This window comes from Lutjanus erythropterus, chromosome 13 (assembly GCF_056507025.1).
Source record: "Lutjanus erythropterus isolate fLutEry1 chromosome 13, fLutEry1.hap2, whole genome shotgun sequence".
NCBI classification, from domain to species: Eukaryota; Metazoa; Chordata; class Actinopteri; order Lutjaniformes; family Lutjanidae; genus Lutjanus; species Lutjanus erythropterus.
Genome location: NC_139329.1, coordinates 11,626,959 through 11,639,894, shown reverse-complemented (window position 1 = coordinate 11,639,894; position 12,936 = coordinate 11,626,959). Strand labels below are relative to the sequence as shown.

General features: G+C 36.6%; 2 protein-coding genes across 3 annotated transcripts in view; both read left to right on the top strand.

The window, feature by feature from the left end:
• Positions 1-224: 224 nt before the first annotated feature.
• On the top strand, positions 225-1,734 carry LOC146316206 (eotaxin-like). The gene is made up of 3 exons (XM_084734417.1): positions 225-372; positions 1,027-1,150; positions 1,368-1,734. Exons 1-3 carry the CDS (start codon positions 258-260, stop codon positions 1,462-1,464), a joined length of 336 nt encoding a protein of 111 aa, XP_084590543.1. The 5' UTR covers positions 225-257; the 3' UTR covers positions 1,465-1,734.
• A 1,225-nt stretch (positions 1,735-2,959) lies between these two features.
• Positions 2,960-12,936, top strand: part of vps9d1 (VPS9 domain containing 1) — a 31,205-nt gene continuing 21,228 nt past the window's right edge. Inside the window, exons 1-6 of one of the 2 annotated variants that reach the window (XM_084734506.1) lie at positions 2,960-3,212; positions 4,223-4,295; positions 7,523-7,729; positions 7,906-8,071; positions 9,400-9,511; positions 12,148-12,210. In XM_084734506.1, the coding sequence (XP_084590632.1) occupies positions 3,120-3,212; positions 4,223-4,295; positions 7,523-7,729; positions 7,906-8,071; positions 9,400-9,511; positions 12,148-12,210 (714 nt within the window). In that variant the 5' untranslated portion in view covers positions 2,960-3,119. The remainder of the gene's footprint in view (positions 3,213-4,222; positions 4,296-7,522; positions 7,730-7,905; positions 8,072-9,399; positions 9,512-12,147; positions 12,211-12,936) is intronic. The other variant, XM_084734507.1, reaches the window with a different exon arrangement.

The window sequence follows — 12,936 nt, the reverse complement described above, 5'->3', positions numbered from 1 at the left end:
AACAGTATTAAACATGGTTAAATTGTTGAGTGTTTTTGGGTAATCATGGATCCAAAAATTGAGTGAAGCTAACCTGTTTTATGCTACAACAGATCAAAAGATAGCACTGAGCATTTGATGAAATGTTGCTTGGCGCTTTATTTTTAATCTTTTTAATCTTATGGTGGGGTATCCCTCAAACTTCCTGCCACCCAAAATTGTGCAACCCTCATCCCGGCAGACCAGCTGTAGATATATGAGAATGCACAAGCTGCTGTATGACACATCAGTCTATCACTTCAGACAGCATCACTGAGGACATCATGAAGACTCTCAGCATCACAGCGGGACTGCTGCTGCTCCTGCTCACTGTTTACTACTGCACTGCCATTCGTAAGTCTGCCATTCTGCTTTCTAGACTAGAAGCACCATTCGGAGGTCTGTTTAGAAGGGAATATTTATTTAAGTTTAGTGACTCTAAACAAAGATTCACTGTCATTCAACATGTAGCTCATTCACTTTTTTAAGGTAAACAACAGCATCATCATTCAAATATACATTAGTTTGAATATCAGTTATTATTATTATTATTATTATTATTATTATTATTATTATTATTATTATTATTATTATTATTACATCAAATTACCCTTCGTGATACCGTGACTTTGCAGCACTGCTTCTGTCTGTCATTAGTTCATTCTTGGATTGAACTGTTACTTGTATTGTAATGTTTGATTAGTATAAATGTAGGACTATATAAGCAATGTTTTAACACAGTAATCACCTGTTTGCAACAGAAATGCATCATCATAAGTGTTTCTGTAAATTTGTCATCCTGCTATTTCAGAGCTTCAATGCAGGAAGCCTCTGATTCAGTCAGAAATGATTCGTTATTGTCAGTTCACTTTAAGGATTTGTTGTAAACATTTGTGTTTGTGTACTGAACACCTCTGTTGAGAAGTGCACAATGCTGCCAGCATGTTGTTGTGTCTTGGGTTCGGTGAATGTCTATGTATATTGCTAAATGGTCCTCTTTTTTTCCAGCTCATGGAGTGAATGAAATCGCACCTGCATCGTGCTGCTTTAAATTCTTTACGGGAAAGATACCACAGACGCACATTATCTCCATCACCAAGACTCACAGCAGATGTCAAGAAAAGGGATTTGTGTATGTTTGTGCTTCATTTTGACACTTGTTTATGTCACTAGATTGATCCTCACTTGAGCAGTGACCACAGTCTCTGTTGTTTTTTGTCTGAGCACAAAACAGGAATAAAATAAGCAAATGAATATTACATTTCAAAGAACATTACAGACCAAATGTTGAGACTGTGACTATGAAATTATCCAGTGCTAACTCTGCTGTTATGGATCTTTTTTTACAGGGTCAGTACTGCCAGAGGGAATGAGATCTGCGTGAGCCAGAATCTGAGCTGGGCGCAGGACGCTTTTGAGCAACAACAAGCTGATCAGCTTAAATGATCAAACATCTTCAGCCAATCAGACGGCCATGATACAGCTGTGTCTGATGTTAACAATCTATTCTTGAGAGCATCTTTTATTAAATAGTGAAAAGATGTTTCTCCAAAAAGCTATGATTTGTATACTTTCATGCAGCTATTTCATCATTAATCCCATGCAACCTTGTTTTGCTTTATTCTTAATAATTCAATTTTCATTTCATGTATTAACATATACAATCATGAAAAACAAGTAAAAAATAAACATGCATAAATATAGAAATGTTGAATGTGACTTGATTTATCTGAGAACTGTAACAGCTGTGTGACATATTAAATATATGGCATAGTTTTTTGGGTGTTTTTTTACAGGCAGTGGGTCCATTTTGTTTTAATTTCTTTCTTTTTTTTTTTTACATTTAAAAAAAGAGAGAGGATCTGCACACTGGTTATTAGATCTTTTTATTCACAGTGATTCAATCTTTCAATTATTTTTTCATGTCTAAAAGTTAATGCCAGACATGTCATTTTTTAGATGCAGTGCAGTCCTGTCAGTTAGTTAGAGCCTAGTAAGTCACAGTATAATAGCAAAAGTAACCACAGGAAGTTATGAGAAAAAGGGTGAAGTGAACAACAATAGCAGAACCGCAGCATGTTAAACTGCTGCCAGCATCTTTCTTGGACTCTGTGGTCCAGTCTTTCAGTACAGGTCACAACTACTTCTGCCTAAGTTTAAGGTTTTGACATGCAGTTGGTTGTCTATTTCTTTCACGTGTGATCTGTTAAACAACTATCATAACTCTTAAATTCACTGTGTAATTGCAAATAATAACAGCATGATGCCTAGTGTGACTTGGTTGCAACTGGGCATGATATACGTATTAGTAAAAATCATTGTCACTGGGTAATCTTATGTTGTTGTTGCATGTACACTGGAAATCATTTTATCCTCCTTTCTTGAGAACTGTCACACAAATACAATAATCATCATAATTATCAAATTTAGTAATCACATTTGGTGGGAAACTAGGCCAAAGCTTGAATCAACCACAGCCACCATGTGGCCAGTTATAAATGATTTGAAGTTGTGCGACACTTATCTGTCCATATGGGTTATGCCTGATTCCAATAACACAGATTGTTTTAGTTATTTTGATTATTATACAAAAACCTTTTTATCACTTCCTTTTAATGTTTATTTATTTAAACAATTTGCCTTGACATCAACTGTCATCTTGATATATGCTGACATGCATTGTGCTCCTACGAGGTATTTGCAAAAAGTAAACCTTTTTCTTATGTTAATAATACATCAATATGATACAGTTAGTGATAGAGTTATAAAAGACAACAAGACAAAGATAACAGAAGAAAGAAAAATATTTGGAAAAATCTGCCTAGTTTTGTGTCTGCCTTGTAGAAGAGCAAGTCTCAAATACTTCAAGGAGTATTTAAAAAAAAAATACAACCTTTGAACCACTAAATTGTTTAATTAATACTGAGTGCAGCTGACAAATAAAGCGTCCTGTATCTGTGTGTATTTCAGTATTCGGCTGGATTAGCGCACTGACTCTGCCTGTACAGTAGGTGGCAGACCTTCAGGATTCATTTACAATGTGCCATGTGTGAAAACGAAGAGGAAGAACCGCGAGGGGAGGAAGAGGATCCTAACTAACCATGGCCACAGCTGACGGTGGGACGAAGCCCCTTCAAAATGCCATGAAAATGGCCAAAGTAGCGATACAGCTGGACGGAGGAAACAAACACAAGGTAGTGTACCTCACAACCGGACTGCAACGATAAGATGAAGGTTTAAGGCCACAGGAAACAGCGTGTAGTGATGTAAACAGACGGAGGGGGGCGGGAGCTGATGGTTAACGATGTAACCTGTCACTTCAACTGCTTCATGTAAACACACCTGCTGGGACTCAAGACGCGTTCAATGACTCAACGCTTTTTATTCTATTAATGGGCAATATTACTTGTCATTAGCTAAATGTCTGCACTATTAGAATTAATATCACAAATATAATTGTAGACTAACCTTAAGAAGTAGTCTGTTTAGTATTACAATAATAATAAAGTCGAACTTCTATGCCTTCATCGTAATAGAAAGTAAGTATGTTCGTTATTAGGGCTGCAACTAACAATTAGTTTCGTTGTCAGTTGATCGGTTGATTATTTTCTGGAATAATCGATCAATAGTTGTTTGTTTTTACATGTCAGAAAATAGTGTTTCCCAAAGCCTAAGATGATGTCCTCAAATGTTTTGTTTTACCCAAAGATATTGTTTTCTGTCATAGTGGAGTAAAGAAACCAAAAACATATTCACATTTAAGAGGCTGAAATCAGATAACTTTTTTTCTTAAAACATTACACGAAAGGATTAATCATATATTAAAAGCGATGGCAATAATTTTAATAATCGATTAATAATCAATTAATCACTTAAGTCAAGTCATGACCTGAAAGAATAGTTACTAGTTTGTAAAATTTTGTCCAACTGGCTTGTAAAATGTTGGAAATAAATCTTGAAGTGGCTGGACTCATGAGTGTGTTTAGACAATTTTCAGTTAAAACAATTCAATAAGCAAAAAATAACACATAACTGGTCATTCAGACTTTTAGAATTGCATCACACTATGATAAGGTGAAAGAAAACTGTGACGTCTGACTTGTTACTATTGTTGTGTTGTCATTGTCATTGGCAATAGTTATTATTTTGTTTCATATATACCATAATAATGAGAAGATAAAACTTGCTTGTGGTCTTTCTACAGGAAGCTTACTGTGAATACCTGCGGACTATCAACTTCATATCACAAGCACTTTTGGACGAAGCTGGGTCACAAAGTAAGATTATTGACTGATTATTGACACACTGTATGTGACTGATGATAAAGATATATATTGAGTTTTACGATAAAATAGCTAACCTCATGATTGCTTACTTTATTACTTCTTTAGTGTGTTTATTCAATTTTACGTACTGTACAGAGTTCTTCAATGGGCCTTCATTCAGCTGTTGAAAAAAAATGAAACATCCATCTAGAGATCTGTCTGTATCTCTTCTTCTGTATCCCAGTTAACAAGATTAGGTTGAAACCTAGCATGTGGCTGTTCTGTGTATGGACAATGTTCTCCTGAGGACGTAATTGAGGAATGTCTGGGATGTAATTAGGACTGTCTGCTGCTGCGGTCCAGTCAAAAAGTCTGTTGTATAGCAAGTTTAACAACTGCTACTACAACATTTCATATTAATCAAGGAAGTTAGCATGCCACTTCTGAGGGCCTCCATCCAGATGTGTAACAGCTGGATCTGTCGCATTAGGTTTTACTGTAAGAACTAACACATCAGCAGAGACTGTGAAAGGCTTTTATTTTCTTTACCTAGCACTATGAGCCTTTTTTCTATAGCTCACAGTTATACAATAAGTTGTTTTTATCATAGAATAAGTAGCTGAAGAAGTAGCTTTTCTATATTGCCCTAAGTCAGCATGTTATTTGAAAGTGTAAAAAAGTGTACTGTTTGTCAATCAGTTGTGCACAACAAAGGAAGGACCAGCTGGACAAATTAATAAACCTAACAACAAACAGAAACACTTACAACGAGGTACAGCGAATAACATGTTATTAATTGACTATTAAATTAATATCCATCTATTTTGATAAACGATTATTCATTTTGAGTCATTTTTTAATAAAAAAAAAAAAGTTTCCGACATTGTATCGACCAAACAACTAACTGATTAATTGAGAAAATAATCGACAGATTAATTGATGGAAATTATCGTTAGTTGTTGCCCTAAAAACACTATATTAGTCTAAACAATTTCACCATATTTTGTGTTGAGGTAATCCAAAAGTAACGGGAAGTAATCAAGTAACATTACTTTAATATTGTGATACTTGGATTATGTCACTGATTACATTTTTTAACATGTGATTAGTAACTGTATGGGAATACATTTTTAAGGTAACCCTCTCAACCAACCAAAAAGTTAAAGTTAGTATATCTTTTAATTGGCTGCATGGATGAAAATCTTTTTGCATAGTCTTGGGTCCAGACATAGCCGATGCATGAAATTTGGTAATGATTGATTAAAGTAGGTGAGACCTATTGCAAGAAATCTAAATTTATAGACATTTTACAATTGAACACTTTTCAGCACATCCACTGAATTGTGACAAACGTTTGCCTCACTGCAACCTGTGTTCTATCACTCTATAGTTTTCAAAATATCCTAAATCAGTTAACATCTATAGCTCCACAGTCTTCATTCAAATGCTGAAAAAATTGACAAAGCCATTGCCTAGATGGTAGATATCAAGTGGGTTTTTGTTTTGGTTTGTTTTTTAAATTTTGTGGCATCCTACTTTCTGCCTATTTGCTTGTGAGCTTCCTCCTGGCTCAGCAGCCAGTAGGCAGAGTCAAGAGGATGTTGGGAGAAAGCATTTGCACCTGGTTCATTTTGGCCTAGGTCTATTTTGGTGGATTCCAGTTATCTCAAAAGTGGCTTGGCATAGAGCAAAATTTCTGTCATCATTTAATCCTTAAGGTTGTCTGTGTATGGCTCTAAAAAGTTTGCTTTTGTTTTTTTTGTGAACTGCTTGGATCCTGGTAAAACATAATTGCAGGTCCTGTTTTATTTATTTATTTTTTTAGCTCACCCAAGCAAAATCCTATCAAATGGCAATAATTTGCTGATTTTTTAGAAAGCAGAGACTGTTTGAGTTATCCAGTGTGATGTGGTCAGACCAGACACTGTAAGCATCTGATAACATCAGCGGTGGTGTGCTGTGGGTCCTGTTCTGTGTTCTGTTCTTGAATTTTTGGGGCCACCTGCCCTTTTCTCTTAGTTGATTTTGATTTGCACAAATTCACATTTTGTTTAATTAGAAAGATGCTGTAATAGAGGTTAACTATCTCAGGAGGTTCAAAGTTGCATCAAGAAACTTTCAGCTCTCTACTAACCTCTAGTGCCAAGCAGTAAGAACTGCAACATTAAAATGAATCTCAAACAGGCAAACAAAAGTGATCTTTCTGTCTTTTTGGTTTAGTTCAGTTGAAGTTGAACATAGATAGCTTACTGAAATAATTTACAAAGAAATCAATATTATTGATAGTGTTATTGACTTTGACTTGTTACTCAAAGACACACTCTGATTTTGTTCCAAAAAATCCCTCCTAGCTTATTGTTGTGTTACTCAACACAGTTTAAATGTTATGGACTGAGAAGAAATGTGCAGGTTTGGCAGAGTAACAGAATGTCAGAATCTTTTCTTTTACATAGAAATCACAGTAACTTAACAACAATCAACCCTTAATTTTTTTTTTAAGCTGCATTAGTGAGGTGTTGATTCAACTTCATGACATTTTTGAAGGTTATACTTTGTTAAACTATATTGGACCATACAGACAGGTGTGTCTGTTATTTAGCTGACCTTCACTGTTATAAATCAAATGCATGAAATAATAGAAATACTTTTCAGTAAAATGCAAAATGGTAAAACAGCATCACAAACTGCAGCCTCCAAAATGGTCATAGAGTTGAATCAATGTATTTGTAAAGCAGTTTCAACCAAAACTGATCATTTTCATCAACATAAAATTTATTGCAGAACTTGTGTTAGACTGCATTAGTTTTATATACATATTAAAAATAGGTAATTATAATAATAATGAAGGTGGGGAGGTGCATAGAGAAACTTAACTGTATGTATATGTGCAGTTGTGTTGGTATGGGTATGTGGAGATGGGGTGGTATCTTTAGTTGACCTGCAAGAAGTGATATTCAAACATTATTTGTGCAGTCATTAGACTGGGGGGTGGGATCAGTCCACACTTGACTCACTGGGACTTGCACAACACAAGCAGCCCCCTCCCACCAGTGTTGTTACTCACTGTAACCAGACTGGAAGGAATCAACTTGAATACAGTAGCTATTATTTGCACAAAATCAAATCAGATATCAAATGGCTTCTGGTAACCGTTATATAGTAGACCTGTATCTGATTTTTAATCCAGGATTTTTACCTCTCATGACTTTCTCTGTTCGTTCTTTCTGTCCCGGCCTCAGAGGAGAGGGAGATGGTAGCGGTGGAGGTGGAGCGGATGTTGAGGCTGGCTGAGCAGTGTCTGGAGCGAGCCAAGTCATTTATAGGGAAGAGCACCGACCCCCCTGACCTCTCTGCCTCTGTCTCCGCTTCGTCTTCTTCTTGTTCACCCGGCCAATCAGAACCCCATCAGATTACTGTCCTCCCAGCCGCCACCGCTTCAAACACTGGTGAATACATCCCCTTCAATCGGAGGAATCTCTTGTATTAACATGATACTCAATCACTGCTAACTTGTAGCCTGCCTCAGGGGTCACAAATCAAAACTAGCCAATGTGTAGCCACATGATTTTGTCCTGTAAGCCAATCACCACACTGGTTTTCTGTTTCCCCTCTGCCGTCACAGTCCCTCCATCTGATACTCCTGTTGACACAGGACATCAAACAATCAGCCCAACAAAGACTGGTCACCGCAGGGTTATGTCAGATGGTGGTGGGGAGCTCTCCCCTTTTCTGCCCCCTGAAATCTTCCAGAGACTACAAACAGTGGAGTCACAGGACGCAAGCAAAAAGTAAGGGCCAGGGTTTTTTTTATCAAGAAGGGTAAATGTTGTTCCAATCAATACCAGATAGCCTCAGAAGTGAACAGCACAGCAGGGATAAGAGAGATTTCCAAGAACCAGTCACTTCGGGTTTCCATTTGGAGCTCAATGTGTTGAACTGAGAAACCAGATCAAAGATATTTTTACACTTTAATTCCTTAAATTAAGTTATCTAACATTTAGAACTGTGGTAGGAAATACGATTAAAATGTTTTTGCTCTTTCGTATTCTTCAAACTTTCAAAAATGTTTAAAAAAAAATAAAATAAACACTAGGGCCAATTTGTCAGTTGAATGTCCACTACAATCTATTTGGCCTTTTTTTTTTTTTTTTTTAGCTCAGTGCTATACACATGTCCTCTATCAGCCCCAATTTACCTTTCAGCTCTGTGATGCACTGGAATTTTGTAACTGAACTTCGAGTACAATGCGCATTTTTTACGTTTTCTGACTCTGTGGAAATCTGATGTTTTCAAACCACAGATGATGTGCTGCATCCCGGCATACTGTGTTCTTCTGAGCAACACAATATATATATTTTTTACAAGGAAAAAACATGTTGAGTTATTGCATACAATGCCAAATTTACAAGAAGGCACAACTGATTAAGACTTTGACAGCAGTTTCACTTCCTCAATCTGAATGCAAATAAAACACGTTTGCAAAATGTGTTTTTGTTTTTGAGAAGCAGCCCAACAGTAATAGTCAGCACTCTGGGACAAACTGTCAATTTTTTTTCCACAAAAAACAGACATAACTTAATGAATAAAAGTTCCCAAATTTACAAGAAGGCCCAAACAATTAAGAATTTGTTGTAAAATTTCTTGTCACCCAACAACACAGGTAAGAGAATCCATACATAATTTGCATTACAATGAAGCACATTATGAACTTTACGTCTTTCATTGTGGCCCAAGACACATTGCATACACACTGCTAAAAGAATTTGATCATATGCGGCCCAGACCACCTCTAAATATGGTCTAAGTGATCGAATCTCAGATGTGTCCTGAGTGCATTCACATCTGTATTTAGAGCTGTCCACTTGTGATCAGATCATCCAAGATGCATATTAATATCAGGTCAATGTGGGGCCTGTTGTTTGTGCCTGTATGAACTTTTTAAGAAAATGGCAGCCATGTTGATTTTAAATATTTAGTAGTCTCCACTAAGCAAGTCTCTAAACTTTAATGTAGAGAGGTTGCAAGATATTGTTTTATTTACTTTTGACACACCCTTTAAGTGACATATGGCTTGTGTGCATTTTTTTTTGTGTGTGTACATGTGTGTGCACGCCAGGGAGCTGACGCCCATCGAAGAAGCATCTCGTTTGAACCAGAAGTTGAAAGCCAATTATGAAGCTCGTCTGGCAAGGCTTACGCCTGGCCAGGCCTACCAGAAGACGTCTTTGGTATGTGAGTGAATGTGCGTGTGTGCATGTATGAGTGAGCGTGTGGCTCAGGTTTCTGTCTCAGAATCCCTGGTTGGTTGTGTGACTGTGTCCTTGGACTGTGTTTTGTACAGTTAAGTGATCTGACACATTTCTAAACACCACTGTCACTTCAAAACAACTTGCTGCACTCCAACGCAGCAAAATCAACCAAGTTACACACAAGTCCCAAACTCACTTACTTTTTTCTTATTCCTCCATTGATGCCCACAGACATAATGCTCTATGATTACTTAGTTAATTTAGTTGTGTTTCTTCACTTGTTTTTCTAAAAGAAAAGCAATTCTAATTCCTTAAATCTGACACACCAATGAGTGTGAACAATTGCAGTGAAAACCTTATCTCCAGTATTATATGTGATTAGTCAATTATAAAAAATATTCCACACATTCTCTTAATAGTTATATTTTTTCAACTTCAGAAAGTAATTTCCTCAGCCCAAACATTATTTGGCAGAATTTGATTAGGTTGAGACCACTGTTTTGCAATGGTGGGTCATCGTGTGTGCTTTTATTTTGGCTTTCTTGGGGTACTTCCGGTGCGGTATCCACGTCAACTTGCGGCGTCTTGTCGATGAATGAATACCTGAGGGACGTGAAGTGGGAGTGGGCTGTGTAGAGAAAGCGCATGGGTTATTTAACGCTAGACAACGAGTCAGTTAAAAAGCAAAACTTTCTGTACTCCTGGTGTTCATTTCTTGGGAGAAAACTAAACCGACACATAAGAAAAAACTCTCGACACAGAAGAAATGATGGTAATCGAGAAACATAACGTTTGGTCACGGTGGCCATGCTCTTAATTGCAGTGTTAATAAGCTAATCTGTTTCATCCTGATATCAGTTCTGTATTGTGTGGAGATTTTTTTAATTCATGTTAACTCGTCATTCAGATACGGAAAATGTTTCGTCGTCAAGTGGAGCTCCGTGCTTACTGGAGAAAATTGAAGGCGTTTGTGAAGGTAAAGTCATGTCAACTAGTTAATGAACGTCTCCTCGCTTCGTGGGGGACGTGACTCTGAACTGATTTAAAATTAATTTCACATGATTGATTTTCTGATCGTCCTGTTGAGGAGCAAATTACTGTTCAATGACTTGGTCAGATTTAAGAGCACACAACAAATATCCTGAAACGTGACGACCTGTCGGGCAACATTTATCACGTTTTCATATAAACAATATATCAAAGTCACAAACCTAAGTTCAGGTGACAGTCACAAAGTAGTGATTTCTACTAAATTGTTTGTGTTGGTTCAGTTAATCAGTATGACAGCATTCACACGAAGTCTTATGGTGTGTGCATGTTTGGAAACGTCTTTGGTAATGAAGACTATACTAGTAGATTAAAACTCTGTCTTTCTCTTTAGGTTGTTGTTGTCATGAGTAAAAACTCAGTTTTGTGTTGTTCCCATCCTTGTTGCAGCAACTTATAGGTTGTTCCTTTTAAGTTACTTAATTTGAATTATAATTTACTAAGGTTGTTAATGAAATGTGTAATTTTTAAATGGGGAAGTGTGATGGGACATGGCATTGACAATTAATATTTCTTTACTGAGTTTTATTTGTAGGTGTTATCAGCCTGACTTCTGTTAACATTTAAAAATGTGCAGAAGGACTCTCACACATCGCCTAACTTGCAATGTAACATTTATTTGCTTCCTCACCTTCACCAGGCAAACATTGCCTGATGATGATCTAGTATTGAAAAGTTGGTCGCATCTAATGGATCTGCAAAGTGTTCCTTTGTTCTAAAACAGCTAGAGACCTACCACAAGTTAAAGCTACAACAAAAAACTTTCATATTTTGTTAATTTTTAGGCCCCTCAAGATAAAAGCAGTAATGTTTCCATTGACACAAGTACTTCATATAAACATCTATCAAAAATAAAATTATCTAAATCATTTTTAACTGGCTAATGTACTACTTGCTGTAAAAATATCAACACAGGTTTGTTCCTTCTGATTTCAAGGAGAGTCTGACCTGGTGGCAGGCGTTAAGAATAACAGTACTGAAATGGCAAACAGTGGTCTCATTAACTTACTTTTGCTGTCAGGTGCAAACCTTGTATATCCATATTTTCACATTTTTATTTATTTATTTATTTTTTTGAAATCAATGCTGTTGGCCACCCTTTTTCCTGTCAGTCATAAATGAAATTTTATGAATCACAATTCAGTTAGTTTAAAAACGCAGGTTTTTTTTTTTTTTCATTTCCTGAAAAGAAATAATTGTGAATATACAAGCTTTCTGCTCGACAGCGACAGCGTGTTTCCTCATTATCATGATGTAACATGAGTGCTGATCGTATGGGTTTGTGTGATCCTGTGTGTGGGTGTGTGGGCGGGGTTGGGGGTGGGGGGGTATTCTCTTAGCTATGATTGTAAAGCACTTTGTGCTACAATTCCTTTTGTATGAAAAGTGCTATACAAATAAAGTTATTATTATTATTATTATTATTATTATTATTATTATTATTATTATTATCTACATAATATAGAGGCATCATTATTAGACTGAGACTGTTTCATAACCAGTTAAAAACTCCCACTTCCACTTTAATTCCCACCCTGTTATGTTTGTGTATTTTTTCCCCAATGCAGACGTTGTCTCTCCAGAGGCAGATGATGGAGAACCTCATCATAGCCAAAGCCAGACAGGATGCTGTATCCTTCTTTTGTCAGCTGGTGTCCCATTTTCACTGTGTTATAGAACTCATCATCGTTGTTGCTTGACAGGGAAAGGCTAGCTTTACAAATATCATGAAGTTTCTCACTAAGGCACTGTGTGATGTGTAATTTCCATATCTTATGTGATTTAGCTTTTTTTCCTAATTGATAACATTTTCACAGCTTGTGGAAGTGGTGAGGTGTGTGCAGGAGTGGACAGATGACAAATATTAGTCTCATTGAAAACGAAGAGATGCAATGAGATTCAGTTTTTGCATTAAACCCACTATGCAGTACCTGGGGACCAACTCCAGTTCTAAGCAATTGTTTGTTATATCTACTTTTTAAATTTTATCTCCCTGATCACCAGAAATGACACGTACCATCATAAGTGCAAAAATCAGGCCTCAGGTCTTATCATAATGTTTACTAAACATTGATTGAAAACACTCCAAGAGAAGGGAGAGGCTCATATGACGTAAAAAAAAAAAGGTTAATGGTTGAGTAATGTTTACAGAATATTGTGCTTTTAGGTCAGTGGGTGTTACGCTCCTTTGGCTTCCTGAATCACCCTAGTTAATCAGCCATGCAGAGTCACAAGGTGGAACTGTGGTTGTACAGCCTGCCTTTAGAGGAGGTTATGCAATGGTTTGTTGCATGGTTTGTAAATCCTTGTTTACTCAATGACAAAATTCCTTTTCAGAGTTGGATCTGTTTGTTTGT